The sequence below is a fragment of the Onychostruthus taczanowskii genome, unplaced genomic scaffold (genome assembly GCF_017590055.1).
Source record: "Onychostruthus taczanowskii isolate IOZ18803 unplaced genomic scaffold, ASM1759005v1 scaffold162, whole genome shotgun sequence".
NCBI classification, from domain to species: domain Eukaryota; kingdom Metazoa; phylum Chordata; class Aves; order Passeriformes; family Passeridae; genus Onychostruthus; species Onychostruthus taczanowskii.
Window position 1 is genome coordinate 342,338 of NW_024498818.1, and position 17,401 is coordinate 359,738.

Sequence of the window (17,401 nt, forward strand, 5' to 3'; positions counted from 1 at the left end):
GAGTCATACCAGCTCCCTACTTCATACTTCTTCTTTTTCTTGCCAGGAGACTGCAACTACTTGCCTAAAGAAATGAAATAAACAGCGAGCATTTGCTGAAGTACTCCCACCACTTGGAGCAGTTTGTTTTTCAGAACATTCAGTGCCAGACTGCTGAATGCGAAAGAGAAACAACAGGAGAGCAAAATCTCTCCTTTAATCATTTCTGAAGAGCTTATCACAGTAGCACTGAGACATTCACAGCCTGTTGGTTTCTTGCTGAATGCAAGTGGAAAAGAGATCACATTTTCCTTTAAAACCCAAATGAGCAAAATGGGAAGTTTCAACAAGCCTAGAAAATTAAGAGCTGCTTCTACAGTCATCACTGATTTCAGCAGGAATTGAATATGCTCAGTGAACTCTGGGAGAAATCCCTGACAACAAATACTAATTGAAAAACTGTCAAAATGTTAAAAGACATTATGTTGTCAAAATAAGAGAAAATTAAGATTGGAAAATCATGATTACAAACACTGACGGGCTGTAGGAAGTAAAGTTCAAACAACAGCCCAGTGCTAAATTCTGAACAGCTGAACCACAGAAAAGTCCATCAACAGTAAAATAAAGGAATCTTTAAAAACTTTATTAAATAATACAGCTTTAAATAATATAGTCCAATGCTAGACTCTGAACAGCCATACCACAAGAAAATTCAAAACAAAGGAGTCTTAAAAAGCTTTAATACAGATTCAAATTATTATCTACATCCAAACTGACCTCTGTAAGTAGTACTAGCACTTAAGGCACAATTTCTCCAAAACTAGCTAGTAAGTTAAACAAGACTCAGTACAATTACATGTAACAATCCTCTTGTTTTTAACACTGTGAGAAACCAAAACTCTATGCCATGCACTGGGTTTGCATTCCATTAATCTATTTGCCTGCATAGTTCTGCACACAAAAGTATTTTGCATGAAGTATTTTGTTATTTCACTTTCCTTATGGTCCTTAGGAAAGTTCAGACAGCCAGAATAGTATTCACAGTTAACACTGGCATGTTTGTTATATGTAAACAAAACCCTTATCTGATAGCTGCAAAACCCTGCTTACAAACACAAGTGACTGGGATGTGATTATATCCTCAAAATAAAGGATTCCTACCAGAAGAAAGGTGCACTTAAAAGGCACATGCTTTCACACTCCCAGTTCAGAAAAGTGCTTACAGTACCAAGGAATACTGCAGTTGTACCCAAAAGAACTCACACTAAGTTCTGGGTTTCTTTTTTTTTTTCCTTTTCCAATCGTTGTTGTAAAAAAACTTCTAAATTATTCACAGTTGTTCCAGCATTCCTCGTGGTAAACCAGCACGCTGTGCTGGTGAATCTCAGTGTAAGGCTAAGCATAAGAACACTTATCAGTGCAATACATTCCTGAGTTTTTGGAACGCGAAATAAAAACCAGTTCTTCACAATATACAATCCTTCAAATTTTTGGCTCATATTTCATTTGTTTTTCTAATTTCCCTTTTCTTAAAAAAAGTTCATTAGAAAGAAATCTAATTTTTATAAAAAGTAAATAAAAAATTGTTATCACTCTAACTTAGATGTAACTTCTAGTTGCTTGAAGAGTGCAAGAAAGCCAGACTAGCATAAACACTGCTTTTTGTGCAGGCAGCAAAAGACAACAGATAAAATAAGCTTTTGAAAACTGAAGCACTGACATAAAAAAATAAACTCCAAGAGCCCTAAATAGTAAAAAAAAAAATCAATAAATTAAGGACCTAGTTATATTCCAGAGCAAACCTGAATTACATCCCGACTGCTAAAGCTGCTGAGCTTGCTAAGGCACTGAGTTGTACATTTATTTTTCTCTGCCATGAGGAGGAGCCGTGCTGCCTCTAGTGAGAGGCATAGCCCGTGCTCCAGAGCGAGGCCGAGGGGCTGGTCTGCCTGCTGGAGGCCTGGGAGCTGAAGGAATGTGCAGGTGACACGATGGAGCCTGAAACATGGGAAGGAGAAAAAAACAATCAGGCTTGGGAATGGTGGGAGAAGAAAAAAACAACTGCTCTTGATCATCTGCTGAACACTGGCAATGAACCTGATGATCCATCTCAAGTGAAATCACCCCTGTAGCTCAGTGCCTCTTGAAAAGGTATCCCTGCAAGTATCCAAAGTTTGCAGGTCTTCCTGTTCAGGACTTACGTCTGAGGGGGGCACAATACATTTCCCCTCAGCAAGTGATGTTCACTTGAATTTGCCTTATTTTATCTGAAGCATCAGGCACTTGTGTTTACACCCAGGCCTGCAGCTCACTGTAACTTCAACAATGCAATGGCCAGACTAATCAATTAATTCACTTCCAACTGGGTGACAGCTGCTTACTGTTAGGGGTGTGCTGAAGACTCGTCTTTGGGTGGAACACTGGCTGATTGTGCTGTTCATTCGGCGAGAAAAATGCATGGTAGGCTGCAAGACAGTTGAAAAACAAACCAAAATAATTTCACTTGGCAATCATTCCTTTTTATCTTACAGCTAACACACTGTAAGAAGCTATGGAAAAAATTATTGTGCAATCTTTCCTTCTCTTACCTATGATCATAACAGCTGTCCCTGCTAGGAGTGCAAAGAGTGTGAAGACCATCACCTGGTAAGATTCAACAAACTGCTGGAAGAGAGTGGCTTCATCTGCAGAATTGATTAAGAGGAGGCAATATTGAATTAAAAGGAGCATCTTCTCCAAAGTCCTTTAAGAGTTAACCTCATAAACATCAGAGAAGCTAAAGGTTCCTGCTGGCATATGGAGTGCAGAGCTAAACTTACATCTCATGGGTGCAGTGGTTCTGTCAGTCAGGTAGATCACTGTCACTGGGATGGTGATCGACTGGTCTGTCATGGGACTGGAGACAGTCAGAGTGGTGGACAGGGAGCCCTGGCTGGGAACTCTGGGATCAGCCAGGCTCACAGTGTACACCACGTAACTGGGCAGCCCATAGGACTTCTCCTTCTCCAGCACCTTCACTGCCGGGGACTCGCATTTCACCTGCACAGGGAACATCCAACCTGGAGCAGACTGCTGGGACAGCACAGCACAGCTCCTCTTCCAGGCCAGCTGCCAGCAGTGGAGGATTCCACAGAAACACTGAGCAATTCCCCCCTCCAGAGGAGTCAGGTGTACCCTTACAGTGACACCGGCAGCATTTCCCCCTGCCTACTGCCAAGGGTGCCCCCTCTCACCTGCCCCTTCCACAGGTCTGGGCTAACCCCACACAGCCAAAACCCACAGACCCTCAGTGGCTGTGGGCTGTGTGTACTATGGGCACACACATACTTGGGCACGACTCCCCCACCACAGGGGTCAAGCAGGTTTTTGCTTCCTGACCCACAGTTCCCACATGCCAGGCCGTATGCCCAGGTGAGCCCGACACACCTGTACTACCCCTAACCCAGGACCAGGCTGGATGGGCCCCTGAGCAACCCAGTGAGTGAGTGGCATCCCATGGCAATGCATTGAAACAGGATGAGCTTTAGGGCCCCTGCCAACCCAAACTATTCTGGGATCCTGTGAGAAGTGAAAACTGAGCAAGAATCATCATTCCAAGATGAGCATTTCCAAATCATCTCAGGAAAAAATCTTGTAAAGATGGCAAAGATGGCAGGAAGTGTCATGCATTAGGAAGCTGCATGTGACAGCTCAGAATGCTTTCAGCTGCGCTGAGATGCTCCCTGGGAACACACTCACCTCCAGGCTATCCAGGACTTCACTGGCACCAAAGATCTTCAGCACAGAGCTCACGTCCTGGTTGCTGAGCAGCATCTCAGCCTGGTCAGCGTAGAACCAGCGGTTGAAGGGCACCTCCGTGCCCAGCTGCTGCCCGGCCCCCGCGCTGCCCCGCACCGCCGCCGTCACCCGCAGCGTGGCCTTGCTCCTGCTCAGGTGCTTCAGCTGCTTGTCAGTGACGCTGTGCATCCTGATGGAGCACGTGTAGTGTCCTGCAGGAACAAGACACTTGGGCTGTCAGCTGCTCACCTTTGAGGGTTTTTCTCCATGCACAGCAAGATTGCTGGGACATCTTCAGAGAACAGCTAGAAAAGGTGGCAAAGCTCAACCAGCAGTGATGAGGAGCGCACAGATGGACTGGGACAGTGTGTCTGTGGAGTCAAACATCACAATCCCAGCACTACAGTTACAGAATTATTCCTTGTCCCAAACTGAACATCATGAAAAAAAGTATTATGCTGGTAACTTCCAGTCACATTTTATTCTAATATGCCACTGAGACTCAGTTCCACTTTGAACATAACACTTACACTAACACTGAAAAGCTTTACCGAAAACAAGATTGAAAATCCTACTTCATATTCTTTTCAACTAGTGTTAAAATTTTAGCCACTACCATCACTATCATCAAGTCTGTGAAGATGTAGTTTATTTATAAAAGATCCTTTCAAATTTATATATTCACCATGTTTCTAGTCTCATATAGGACCAATTAATCTGTTATTAGCAGTAAAGGTAGTAAAAACTTCCCAGAGAATAGAAGATAAAAAGCATCAGTAAGAAGGAGAACTTGCCAGGTGCATGTTTTGCCCTTACTTTCTTCCCCTAGCTAAGTAAAACAGGCATATGCAGGGCAGAACAGGGGTTTTCACAATGGCTGCAGGGATGAATCTAAAAGATAAGTAATGTTCTTTAAGTAAAGTCCACGGTGGTTTGGTGCTGTTCTAAATCACATTAGACTTTCTAGACTTTCTACACTTTGTAGACTTGACAAATTTATTTCCACCTCCACAGTGTCTGGCAATTTCCCCTCATTTTAAGACCCAGTTCATGACGTTTTGGCAAGGTACATTCCACTTCTGGTATACTTGTCACCTGAGTGCTCCTTTCCTTCTTTCACTTCCTACAAAACATGAAGTGGGCCACCACTGACTTCTGGCTTTCTCTGAAAACCAACACAGGATTTTGTCACAGGCAGAAAAACCACTGAAACAAGAAGTGTCCATGGGAGCAACTCACTGAGGCCTGAGCTCCTACACAGCAAAGCCCAGAGGCTTCAGAAGGAAAGAGAGGAGGTTTATATTGGATGTTAAGAAGAAATCCTTTCCTGTGAGGGTGGGCAGGCCCTGGCACAGGGTGCCCAGAGCAGCTGTGGATCCCTGGAAGTGCCCCAGGCCAGGATGGGAGCTTAGAGCAACCTGGGACAGTGGAAAGTGTCCCTGCCATGGCAGGGGTGGCACTGGATGGGCTTTAAGGTCCCTCCAACCCAACCCATGATGCTGGGATTCTGGGAAATTTGCTGGACCAAAGGGCTTGTGTTTGTCTGCAGCACGGCATCTTGTCACACATTACCTGAAACTGCATCAAATCCAGGCTCTGCCACAAAAATATCCTGTGCTGGGAAGTCAAAGGCATCACTGTTGAAATCAAGATGGCAACTGATAATGGACTGGGGCTGTAACTCAGCAATGGCTTCAGTCTGAGCAGGTGAACACTCCCCTAGGAGGAAGGAAACAATTCATCTCTAATTCATTACAAAATAAAATTGTAACTAATTAAGTTGAATTAATTAAAAGCAAAATAATGATTTGTAGTATTGGGTTATTCTACCACCTTCTGAAATAGTTTCACAAGGTTAAGAGGATATTAAAATCATTGGAAATCACAGACAGCTGTCCTTGCTCAGGGTCTAATCCCAAAGAGACAGCAATGAAAATTTTATATGTTATGGGGTTTTCTTTACAAGAATAATTTATTTACAGGAAAGAATAAGCTGCAGAGAATTTTCTGCTCAGATGTCTCTTGAATAACTTACACGATCCTGGGATCCTCAAGTTAGATTTTAGTATCTGGTGAGATGATATTTGGTAGGCTAATAATTTACATAAGGCAAAATAAAAAACTATTGGTAAAAGTACTAATTGTTAAGCTAGAAGCTAAAGGTATCTATAATCACACAAAATACAGCACACTGAATAGAGGACACAATACCATGGTTAATCTTTGTACTGATTCTGACTGGTGACAAGTTCTGTAAAGATTTAAGGATGGTAACTAAGTAAGAAAATGTAACAACTCCAAGAAGGCAACTGCAATTAAACATACAAGCAATTAGCTGATTGCCCATTAACTGTTGTTTATATGATCAAAAATGGTACCTCCATTGAAATCTACTGATTTTGTTAGTTGTGAAATTTACTAGTGCTCCAGAACACCTTCCAAATTCCATCCCATGGCTCCTAGAGCTCCTGGGACTCTGGAAAGGCCTTTGAGGTTCCTGGGGATTTTGTTACCCTTCAACAACAAACAAAAACCCCATAACACAAACCAAAGCATCATGAATCCATAAACACACAGTAAACCATCAGCATAAATAGTTTTTAATCATACCTTTCAAATTTTTGTTTGTTTCCCCAATTGAAACTATGACTTTTGAGGCTGCCACTCCCTGCAAGCTTGTCTGCATGCCACTGACATGCATTGCTGTGGTCCTCTGAGGTGCATTAATCAAGATCTGAAAAAAGGATGAAGCACATTGTTACCAAAAAGTGTTTCAACAAATAAAAATTAAGGTAAACCCAGACTGGATTGGCTGTGATGGACTCCACAAGGTGATGTTTTTCTTTGAAATCCCACATTTCTCTAATATTAGAAACTGCCTTTCCAAGCAATTTAAGCTAGCAAAAACATTTTGTCTTCCTACCCAACCCCCAGAAGTTAATATGCATAAAGCTCTAAGTCTAAATTTAATTTTAAAAGAATGTCTAGTGCTTATGCTGGTTGATGCAGTGAATTGTGTCAACAGTTGGACTGCATAGCAGATAAACAAAATAATTTAATGAAGTACTTCTGATCAGTGATGCATGGCACAACACCTGAGCAACTTCTTGCTGGCATCTCATCCTGCATTGAGGTTTCATTCATAACAGCAGCCATACTCAAAAATTGGTTAGCACCTGGAAACAACTTAGCCAACAAAGGAATCAAAATGTTCAATATAAGAAGAGCAAAGGTGAAATATGCTACATTTTCCTCCTTAGCACAGATGTTTTAAAAAAACATTATGTTTTTGGCCACATACCAAATACTTCCCAACCATCTGCATTTCTAAAAGAACATTTCTAAATATTTGTAACAAAAAAAAATTCCACAGAATACAGTTTGGTGAGGTCCACCCCAAACAAACCAATCTCAGCAGGACCAGAACAGTGCCTCACCTCTCTGTAGGTTTTCAGTAACCCAGGGATCTCATAGTAAACAGTGACCACCCCAGAGTCCCTTGCCAGGGCCACGCCAGTCTTGGAGTCCACAAGAAGAGCACTTGAGGAGGAGCTCCACACACCTGGCAAGCCTGGAAAACACCACGGGGGCACTGCTCACACCCTGCTGCATTTCCTGGGCACTGGTGTCTGAGAGTGCCACTGCCAGCAGGGCACACCCCTCCTGTGCCCAGGAGCCACTCTGGTGTCTGAGTGCCACTGTCCAGCAGTCACTCTGGCACGAGCCCAGTAATACCAACAGTCAAACACAGTGAGTGATGGCAGGCCTGACTCTGCACGAGTCCCACAGAACCAAGCCTTCCCAGCTAATGGAATAGAAATGCCTGAAGTGTGATGCTCAGGAATTCAAAACAAGAGATGTATTGCACGGTGCAATTAAAATTAGAGGAGCTGATCAAACCTATTTTTATCATGAACAAGAACAGTGACATTTGATTCTGAGCAAACACGGTAAATTATGCATTTAGTTTTGCTGAGACTGGTGTCCCATGGAACAGCTGCTAACCCGCACAGCCGGAGGCCACTCACCTTCCTGGGCTGTCAGCAAGGTCCTCAGGCACAGGACATCCCCCACCACCACGTCTGGGAGCTCTGGGAAGATGGCATGCTGCACAGGCAGCGGGATGTAGTCTGCAGTGCCACTGTGCTCCGCATCCCACACCCTGAGCAGGGTCAGCCCCACGTTCACAGTCCTGACCACAAAGGTGTTGTTGGCGGCTCCCTTGGCGATCTGCACGAAGTCGTCTCTGCACACAAACACAAGTGCTGCTGCATGAGGGAAGGCTTGGCAATGGCACTGTCTGTCCAACAGGAGAGGTATCAAACCCTTCAGCTGGCTGACTGCTTGTTTTCAGGAACAGTCATCTGATGAAGTCCAGCAAAGTAAGGAAATTATAAAAATTATTTAGGTGCTACTGAGACAAATTACAGTTCTCAGCTCAGCACTATGCTGAGGAAATACCGAGATTGTAATTATGCATGAAAACTGCTTCTTAATTGTGAGAATTGTAGAGCTTTAGAATGACATAATCTGTCTCTTTTCCCTTTTCTCAAGGGAGTTAGGAAGCCAAGAAATCTGAACACCAATATGCAACTTCCCAGACATAATGCCATTGGATTGCCGGTTCTGGTATTCACCCAAATTCAGCAAGGTGCTCTGCAGAAAACAAATCATGTTTCAGTAACAGCATTAGTGGTATGTTACTGACGAGCACAGGAGGCTGCTTCACAACATTTATTCTGTGAGGCAGAGACCAAAGCCTTTTGAGGCTTGTCCCCACTGTGGGAAGGTTGCACAAGCCCATATGAGGAGACAGCCCCTAATCCAGAACATTCCCCACCTTACATAAGCCCTCAGTGAGTGGAACACAGCACTGAGAGAGGCAGATGCTGATGGATCAGCTGCTTCTCTGGGCCACTGCTGTATGCAGGGGGATGATTCAGAGTCACTCAGAGCAGAGCACAGCTCCTGCAAGCCCTGCTGGGACCATGCTTATCTGGGCAGCTTTCCATGGCTAGGGAGTATCAATTGCTAAATGCAACTCTCCTTCCTGCCACTGCCTCTGAAGGCCACAGAGACAAACCCTTCCTTTGCTAATCCCAGCCCAAGCTGCACGTTCACTTGGTATCTCTGGAACCATCTTTGTTCTGTGAGTCTGGCCTATTTTTGCTCTCTGTAATTACCACCCGTGACAGACACCTACCTGTTGGTGGCAAAGTTGAGCACAGCATTGTGTGAATGGAAAGTATCCCCAGAGTTATCGTGGAAATGGACTGTAAATGTCAGCGTCACACCCAGGGGCAGGGCTTGCAGTGCCTCCTTGTTCTGGGTCAGCAGAACAGGCCTCATGGAGATCCTGAGGTAGGAGATGGGGCAGACCTGGAAAAACATCAGCAGTGAGAAGGAAAGTTAAATTGTTTTTTATGATGCCCCTATAAAAATAATCTGAAAGAGTTCTTTTAAAGTAAATATCCAGAGCTGCCTTTATAAGTGATTTGCATTTAGCCATATGCCAGGACTAACACATGAAGCTGTTGTTATCAGTATCTGCATTTCACAGGCTGACAGGAGCCTCTGACACTGTCCAGTCCAGCCCCCAGCTCAAGCTGGGTTACCCAGGGCCAGCTGGCCAGGACCACGCGCAGGCAGCTGCTGGGCATCTCCTCGGATGGAGACTCCACAGCCACCCCAGTAAAAAGTGCTGTCCCATGTTCACACTGTGGTTCCTGTGTGTTCCCCTTGCCCTGTCATGGCTGAGAAAAGCCCGGCTCTGTCTGCTTTGTACCCTCACAGCTGACATTTCTTAGTCCTTTTTTTCTAGTACCACTGGGAACTGAAACAAGCAATAACCATGCAGAAACATACATCACACCAGACTTCAGAGAACACATTACTATCCTATCAACTCAAACTGTTAGGACTCCCTGGATATGCAAGAGAAGAAGTGGCCCCATGACCTGTCTCCTAGTAATTCCTGAAATAAAAGGTGCAATTCATTGCCCAGGTATTAGAAGGGTAACTCACAATGTAAGGGGATGGAATAGTCACTGTTGCCCAGTTACCCTGCAGCAGTGAAAGCCAAGCTGTTCCAGGCAGAGCTGGCAGCTGACAAACCCTGGGGCTCAGCAGGCTGAGCTCAGTTCCCTCAGTGCCTCCCCTCAGCCAAGACAGAAGTTGGAACTGCTCCGAACTTCTCAGCAGAGTCTGCTCCATTAACCGTATGTGCACACCCCCACATTTCTGCAGTAACACTCCAGTCAAGAAAGGTTTTCTGAAGACAAAGACTTGACAACCTAATCTTTTGGCTTTTAAACAGCATATTACTATTTTTGATTAACTTACCTAGGTTAATCAGCAAAATTACCCAACAAAAATAACTATATCTGCTCTTTTTGTTAAAGCTGTTGGAAAATAAATATGGACAGAGGAGGCAAAACCCCTCAAATATATTGAGAAAACAATTCTAAAAGAAGGCCTCAAGCTTATCTTGTAGAAAATTCCCTTTATTTTCCTGACCTAAGAGGCTCAGCTAAAACGTAAAACTCTGCCATCTGAAAATGTACATGTCAGAACTTAAAAAGGAAAGGACAAATTTGGCCTCAAGCAAAAAAAAAAAAAAAAAAAAAAAAAAAAGTGGCTGTAACATCAGTAATATCCCACTGTCTGCTCCACAGGCTGGTTTCATCAGTTAAAATCTCTGTGCATACAGATAGCTGGCCAACAAGCTGTGGTTACAAGCCAACAAAAACCCCATTTCCCTGACAGATTATCAAGCTTGCTTTACTTTAAAATCTGAGGTACTGTCCCACAAGGGACAACTGCTAAATTTAATATTGATGAAAACAGCCTTTTACTGTTAAAGCATCTCAGGTTTTGATGTATTTTTTTTTTAATTCAAGAAAAAATAAAATAAAATACTGAGTGCAGCAGGTCCAGGCAAGTGCTGAGCTTGGCCCCATGCTAAGCTCACTGTCACTCCTTCTTCCCCCACCCTGCCGGGCTTATGCAAGAGCCCTTCTTTGAGCTGAGTTCAAGGTCTAAGTGTCAAGTGATGCTGGTGCAAGCAGTTTGGTTCTTAATTGTGTACACTTGTAAACAGACAACACCAGACCTTATGAAAGGACAAAGTGAAGGAGAGAGCTTTGCCTTAGAATGACACAATAGATTCAAGCTCATCTCCAGCTCTGTCACAAGTTTTCTGACATGACCTTCGGCAAAACCTCTCAAGCTCTCTCAACTCGTCAGCCATAAAACGAACTGTGTTACCTCACGAGGTTAAAAATATCATTTCCATCAAGGCACAGTTGTAGTGAGTACAGGAAAACAAATGAGCTGTACAAGGTGCTGAACTGAGACGGGTTCTACTACAGAGAGCTTTGCATCACCATCCTGTGTACAGGACAAACTCACAGGGGGATCTGACTTCAGTCCCACTGGGTGCTAACTAAATGGCATTTGAGCCACCCCAAACTCATCAGACACCTTACACTTGCTAAAGGGAAGAAACAAGGTCATCAGTAACAGAGCTGGAGAATTCACTGCCACGACCTCACAGCAGAGGTGGCTTTAGTGACACTGGGCCCCCATTTGCTATTTCATTCCCCACTCCGGAGGACAGATCCACACCATGTCCTACAGGCAAAACTGAACATCATGAGAAATACCAAAATTCAAATTAAAAAAAATCCACCAAGCCCCTTCACAGTGATTACAGGTGTTAAACTTAGAAATAACTTAAAACACTCAACTGTACATTTTTCTCCTTTAGCTGGGACAGAGGGAAGATGCTGACAGTAAAAAGAGATAGGAGGAAGGGGAGCAGTGGGTATCTCAAGGCTCATGCTGCCAGATGCAGAAAGTTCTTGGCTCAAGGATTTTTTGAACAGAGATGATGGGCTTACATTCCCTGGTGTCCCACAGTTCAAAGCTCAGAACTGTTAACTCCTACACTGCTCATTTTTCAGAAGTGAAAATCAAGAAGTGCAGCCAACAATCCCTGCAGCAGTGAAGATATACTTGAGGAAACTGCAAAGGAAGGGAGCTGACAGTACCTTAACAGCAGCTATGATGGTCTGGTTGATGCCAAACAGCTCTTGTGAAATCACTTCAATGGTTGAGGATCCGACGACAGACCCAGAGACGAGGAATCCTCTCTCATCGATTTTCACTACCGGGACTTTGTCTGGCCCATCCAGGACACGGTAACTTAGGGAGGCCACTCGGTCCCTGAAGCAAAACAGAAAGTAAGGAACCCCTTAAATGTGTAAAAACTTATGTAGGGTCTCTTCCAATACAAACCATTCTGTGATTCCATGAAACTGAGGGTTCGCTCACCCTTAAATGTAAATGCCTCTGAAGCTTTGCCCTCAGTGTGTGTCCTACTGTCTCTATGTGACCACTATTATGCTGGGAAAACTACATTTCAAGCCTGGTATGAGTCTAAAATGTCAGTCTTTGAAAACAGATTATGTAAAAAGAATTTCTCATTTGGAAATGACATTTTAATCTGAAAATCCAGCCATAACCTCTGTGTGCAAAATACACAGAATTATATTCCACAAAGCCTCAATCACCCATCAAATCCTCTACAGGAAGCAGGCAGCAGGATACTGCTTTAACTGGCTCAGCTGCTTTTAAAAAACAGATCTGAAAGTTCCCAATATTGAACGAATTTTCCAGCTACAATCTAATACAAGATTTGACAAAACCCAAGAGAACAGTAAGATACCATGAACCAGCAGGTAAGTTGTGTATTAAATGGATGAACAGTGCTACTGAGAGACTGAAACAGCTCCCTTAAACACAACTGCCCTATTGTTGGGACAAACGGGTGACACAAGCCACAATATGGGAACTGAGCACTGACCTGTTGGTCAGAAGTTTAATAAAGGAATTTGGCGACATGAGGATCTGCTCTGCTTCTGCCTCTGGAGTGACTAGACGAAGTTTTTCAAACACCTGGAAAGTAAGAAGCATTTTGGCCCACTGTTGTGTGCAGACAGTAATTTATTTATTTAATCTTCAAAACAAACAAACAAACACAAACAGAGCTGTAACTCCCTTTCTTATCTTGTATAATACATATGGTAAAATAAGACAACTGAACATGAATATTTGCGAATAGGAGAGCCAGTATCTTCTACAAGTTATTCTGAGAGTATTTATTTCCAGGGTTATGGCTAAACTGGCTTGCAGTAAGTTCAAGAATTTTCTTCAGCATGAAAACATAAGATTTCTCAAGGGAAAAGGTGTTGAGAACCCCACATTCACTAGACTCCCCCTGCCCCCATGAGCCCATGAACTGAATGAGTCCCAATGAGGAACATTATACAAACAAGAGTAAAGGCTCAAAGATAAACCAAAGCTGGAGCTACTCCTGCATTTCAAATTCCTGATTTCAAATACAGACTTCAGTCCAGTTCTGAAGGAAATACTTCAACATGAACTGTGTAGAAAATCATCCTACCTGAATCTGGATTTCATCGGACAGTTCTCTTGCCATGTTGTGGAACTGGTTGGCTGCAGCATCAAGGACCTTCACTACAACTTTCAGGCCTGTTCTTCCCTTTACTCTGCCATAAACATCCACTGCAAAGTTGTAGTTTGCAGGAAGCTGAAAAGCAGCCTTGGACAGGAGAAAGGGATTCAAGTTTGACTCATGGAAAGCCCAGACACTGGCACCGAGGTGCTGACAACTGATCCTGGATTTTCAGGCAGTGGAGGCAGCAATATTCCCTGCGTTGCCCTGATGTGGCCATTTCCTTTTCCCAGGCTGCACACACATGCACCACACACACACACACACACACTTTACCTCACTGTGCCTTGTCCTGATATCCAGAGTGTCCCTCTTGGTGACAGACCAGTGGAACGTTAACCCCGGCACAGCATTGCCAAAGGAGAAAGGAGTCTGAGTGCTGGTGATGCCCATGACATAAACTGGCATCTGGAAAGAGAGAAACCAGCCTGCTTAGGTAATGCCAGCATGCAAACCAAACACCTGCCCATAGCAAAGAGAATTAAAATTCACTGATCAAGAGATGGGGTCTCTCATGAAGAAAATGGCTCCTCCCAGAGCAGCAGTGCTGTCACCAGACGACGTGACAGCAATGAGCACAAGCTGCAGTTCCAACACATGAAGGTGACAAAAGCCAATCCCAAACCAGCTCACCTGAGTACCAGCTTTCATTCGTGTGATGGGTGCCCGAATTCTCACAGCTGTCAGCTGTACCACCTCAACTTCCACCTTGTCCTGGGAAGAAGGAAGGGAAGACACTGTAAGCACTTGTCAAACAGAAACCAGATTTCACTTTCAGGCTCTATAGACACTATTTTGCCATTATCTAATCACTGCTGCTGTGTGATTAGCATGACTTGTCAGAGGAAACACAGATGGACAAATTCAATAGGACTGTAGAAAACTAAAAAGGATTAAATTTTGATTGATAAGCATTTAAAAATGCCCCCTAAATTGAAAAAAAATCTGTTCAAAATTACTGATGACATGAATGATGGAGCTGAGAGACAGCAGCATACAAGATCACAGGGGGCCCCAGCAGAAGAGGGATGAAGAAATCCAGGGGTAAAGGAAGACATGGAGCAGAGTTAGAATGAAATGAGGATTGTAGAGCACTAAATGGGACAACTGAGAATAAAACGATGATGTTTGACTCTGATATATCCTCTTCATATATCCAGGCACTCCTGATAGATTTTATTCCTGCTATTTACTGGGGAGGAAAGGTCAGACCTGGGCCTCACAGGGCAGCAGACTGACCTTTCAAGTTCATTTTGCCTCCTGTCACATCACTAGGGCAGACTGCTGCCCATACATTAAAAAGCAGAGATTTCTTGGTATCTTATTTTTTAAAAAAACTCACTTTGTGTCTTTCTGGACTGTGCTGACACCTTTCAAGCAGCACAGCTTTGTGGTTCACAGCAGCTGTGCTGCCCTGAGCTCAAAGGAAGAAGTCATGAGATCCGGCCCAAGTTCTGTTGCTCTGAGTCTCATGCAAGACTTGCAAGGACTTGTGCTCCCTTGCAGGCCTGCCCGCCTCCCTCACACTCAGCTGCAGGAAAATCTAAGGACACAGATTCTGAGGGAATATCAGGGATTCACTGCTTGCACCTCACAGATGGGTTCAGACCACAACAAGGGGTGACAGTGTTCTATACAGGCTGCTGCAGCTTAGGAGACAATGTGTGGGTTTTTTTCAGCAACAGCTGCCTTCTGGATCCCCCTGACCTAAGAGGGAATGCACACAACGACAACCTTGTGGTGTGCTAGAAAGGCTTCTTTAGGTGGACTTTTCTAGATGCACTAACCAATCCTGAAGAGATCAGACTGGTCAAAAAGCCTCCCTGGTTATCTGTGAAGCTCTGGTTTAAGGCAAGATTTACCCACCTGTTCAAAGTACTACCTGTGCCAACACCTGTGTAAGTTCACAGGCCAGGAAGAAGGAACTCCTGAGTTTTCATCTTCAGGAAAGCAGAGAAGTGCGTGAGGTAACACTGCTCATGCATAAAGACTCTGTGCCTCCTTTCAGAGCCAAAGCCATGAGTCAGAGAGGCCCTTTCAGCCGCCGACAGCACAACAAACATTACCTGGGACACGCCCACAAGCTTCTCTGTCTCTGCATCAACAGCCTGCAGCACTCCAGTCACCACCCCACTGCCAATGGCCACTCCTCTGACCAGCCCAGAGCTGTTCACTGTTGCAATGTGCTCGTTGTCAATGGAGAAAATTATGTTGGAGAGAGGCTGAGGGCCTCCCTCAGCAGTGATCTGTCAAACAGCACACAGAACAGCACATAAACCCTTCAGACAGTTCTTCTGCTCACCACTACAGGGCACACCCTCCCTGCTCAGCACCAGGGTCTCCCCACCCTCACAGGCATCAATTGCTTCCCAATATCCCATGTGACCGTGCCCTGTGCAGGGGTTGAAACCACTCCCTGTGTCCTGTCACTCCAGGCCCTTGCCCAAAGTCCCTCTCCACCAATCCTGCCAGTGTGAATGCAGATAAATGTCAAGTTGAGCATCTACTGCTGAAAATACAGTTATGAAGATTAATTTTACAACAGAAATTACAAAGTAAAGAAAATATGTAAGATGCCTCACCTGAATCATGGCCCCAATAATTAGCGTCACTTTCCTTGGCAGTAGTCTAAATGGGGGAAAGACCTAAAAACAGATATATGAATACCTGTGTTCAGGATCCTTCAGTCAGATAAATTATGCCACAAAACAGTACAAGTGTAAAACTGAGTCTTTAGTTGCTTAATCACAGTAAATTGAGCATGCAGAAATTTAACTCATTATATGCAGTTAAACAACACTGAAATCTGACTGGCATTAGGAAGCTTCCAGACAGAATGAATTTTATGGCAAATTGATTACCATACTGTAACTGTAATTTATGTATTCCTGTTCCATTTTAGCACAGACTTTATTTATGCATGGTGTATCTTATCTGAAATTATTTACTTCAATCTGCTGTGGAGCAGAGTTGATTCTCTGTCCTCTTCTGTCAGCCACAGTTGCCATCAGGCTGGTCTGCCCAATGGTCATCCCACGCACCAGGAAAGCAGCAGTGTGGTCATCCAGAGCCTCCCTCAGGGGGCTGCAAAGAAATCCATTCAAGAGATAATAAATTACTGAGTAAATTACAAATAGCAACACAAAGGGCTTATTTAGTGTCCAGCAGTTTTACCACAAGGCTGAGTGACTGTCTGAAGCAAAGTGAAGGAAATGATCACATTTTCGCACATGATGGCTCTTTGCAACCTACGCTTTATTGTAACATTAATGAAATGTTACAATACAATATAATGAAAACGAAACAAGTAACAGACACAATGAGTTTGATAACATCAGATGTGCCTTCACACAGCACTCTTCACCTGACATTATTTGCCAAGTCACTTCTTCCAAGATGCACAAAGCTTCATCAGTCATCACTGGAGGAATGCAGTCTCATTCATCAGCCAGTAACATTCAGGCTATTTCAGGTTAGTTCAGGCAATTTCCCTCAAAAATTATAATCTTTAACCTTTTACCAGGTAATTAAGACTTCACAAAAATAAAATAAATAGAATCTCAGCCACTGTGTATTATTGTGCCTTTAACCTAATACCTTTATTCATTTTTTTGCCAATTCTTATTCACAGATTCATTTTAAAAATCCATTAACTTACACAAGTGAGACAAGCTGAGATGCTGCTCTGAGACTGAGATCCATGACAGGGAAGTATTTTGCTGGAAAAGGTTTCTTTGCATCATCCAGAACTCTGACATAAGCCTTAACTGTTTTTCCAATCTCCACCTGAAACAGACACATCCAGTCATTCTGCATTCAAACCACTCTTATTTATTAGCATAAACATTTTCACTTTATTTTGCATTACACTTGTAGTAGGGTAGTGGAGATAGAGCCCCAAGGTTAGACTAGCACTAATTTTAAAGACTAATCCCTGCCAGCTCGAGTTAGTGTCAGATGAAATGAATGAACTCAGGTCCTTCAGCTGGCAAGGGCGTAATTAAAACATCCAGAAATATCAACACTTCTTTTGTTTAAGGTGCACCCAAGCTGGCAAGAGCAATGAGCTGGACTTTTCTCTGTTCAGTTTTAAAACCTAACATATGG

At 43.7% G+C, this 17,401-nt stretch overlaps 1 protein-coding gene across 1 annotated transcript in view; it reads right to left on the reverse strand.

Annotated features, from left to right (window-relative positions):
* Positions 1–666: 666 nt before the first annotated feature.
* Positions 667–17,401, reverse strand: part of NUP210 (nucleoporin 210) — a 47,652-nt gene continuing 30,917 nt past the window's right edge. Inside the window, exons 22-40 of the mRNA XM_041399522.1 lie at positions 16,953–17,080; positions 16,243–16,378; positions 15,877–15,939; positions 15,361–15,540; positions 13,928–14,008; positions 13,571–13,702; positions 13,223–13,381; positions 12,623–12,714; positions 11,808–11,982; positions 8,960–9,135; positions 7,785–8,002; positions 7,194–7,327; positions 6,367–6,490; positions 5,329–5,475; positions 3,718–3,968; positions 2,799–3,018; positions 2,568–2,663; positions 2,361–2,444; positions 667–1,977 (exon numbers count right to left, since the gene is read on the reverse strand). Coding sequence (XP_041255456.1) covers positions 1,877–1,977; positions 2,361–2,444; positions 2,568–2,663; positions 2,799–3,018; positions 3,718–3,968; positions 5,329–5,475; positions 6,367–6,490; positions 7,194–7,327; positions 7,785–8,002; positions 8,960–9,135; positions 11,808–11,982; positions 12,623–12,714; positions 13,223–13,381; positions 13,571–13,702; positions 13,928–14,008; positions 15,361–15,540; positions 15,877–15,939; positions 16,243–16,378; positions 16,953–17,080 — 2,697 coding nt within the window. The 3' untranslated portion in view covers positions 667–1,876. The remainder of the gene's footprint in view (positions 1,978–2,360; positions 2,445–2,567; positions 2,664–2,798; positions 3,019–3,717; positions 3,969–5,328; positions 5,476–6,366; positions 6,491–7,193; positions 7,328–7,784; positions 8,003–8,959; positions 9,136–11,807; positions 11,983–12,622; positions 12,715–13,222; positions 13,382–13,570; positions 13,703–13,927; positions 14,009–15,360; positions 15,541–15,876; positions 15,940–16,242; positions 16,379–16,952; positions 17,081–17,401) is intronic.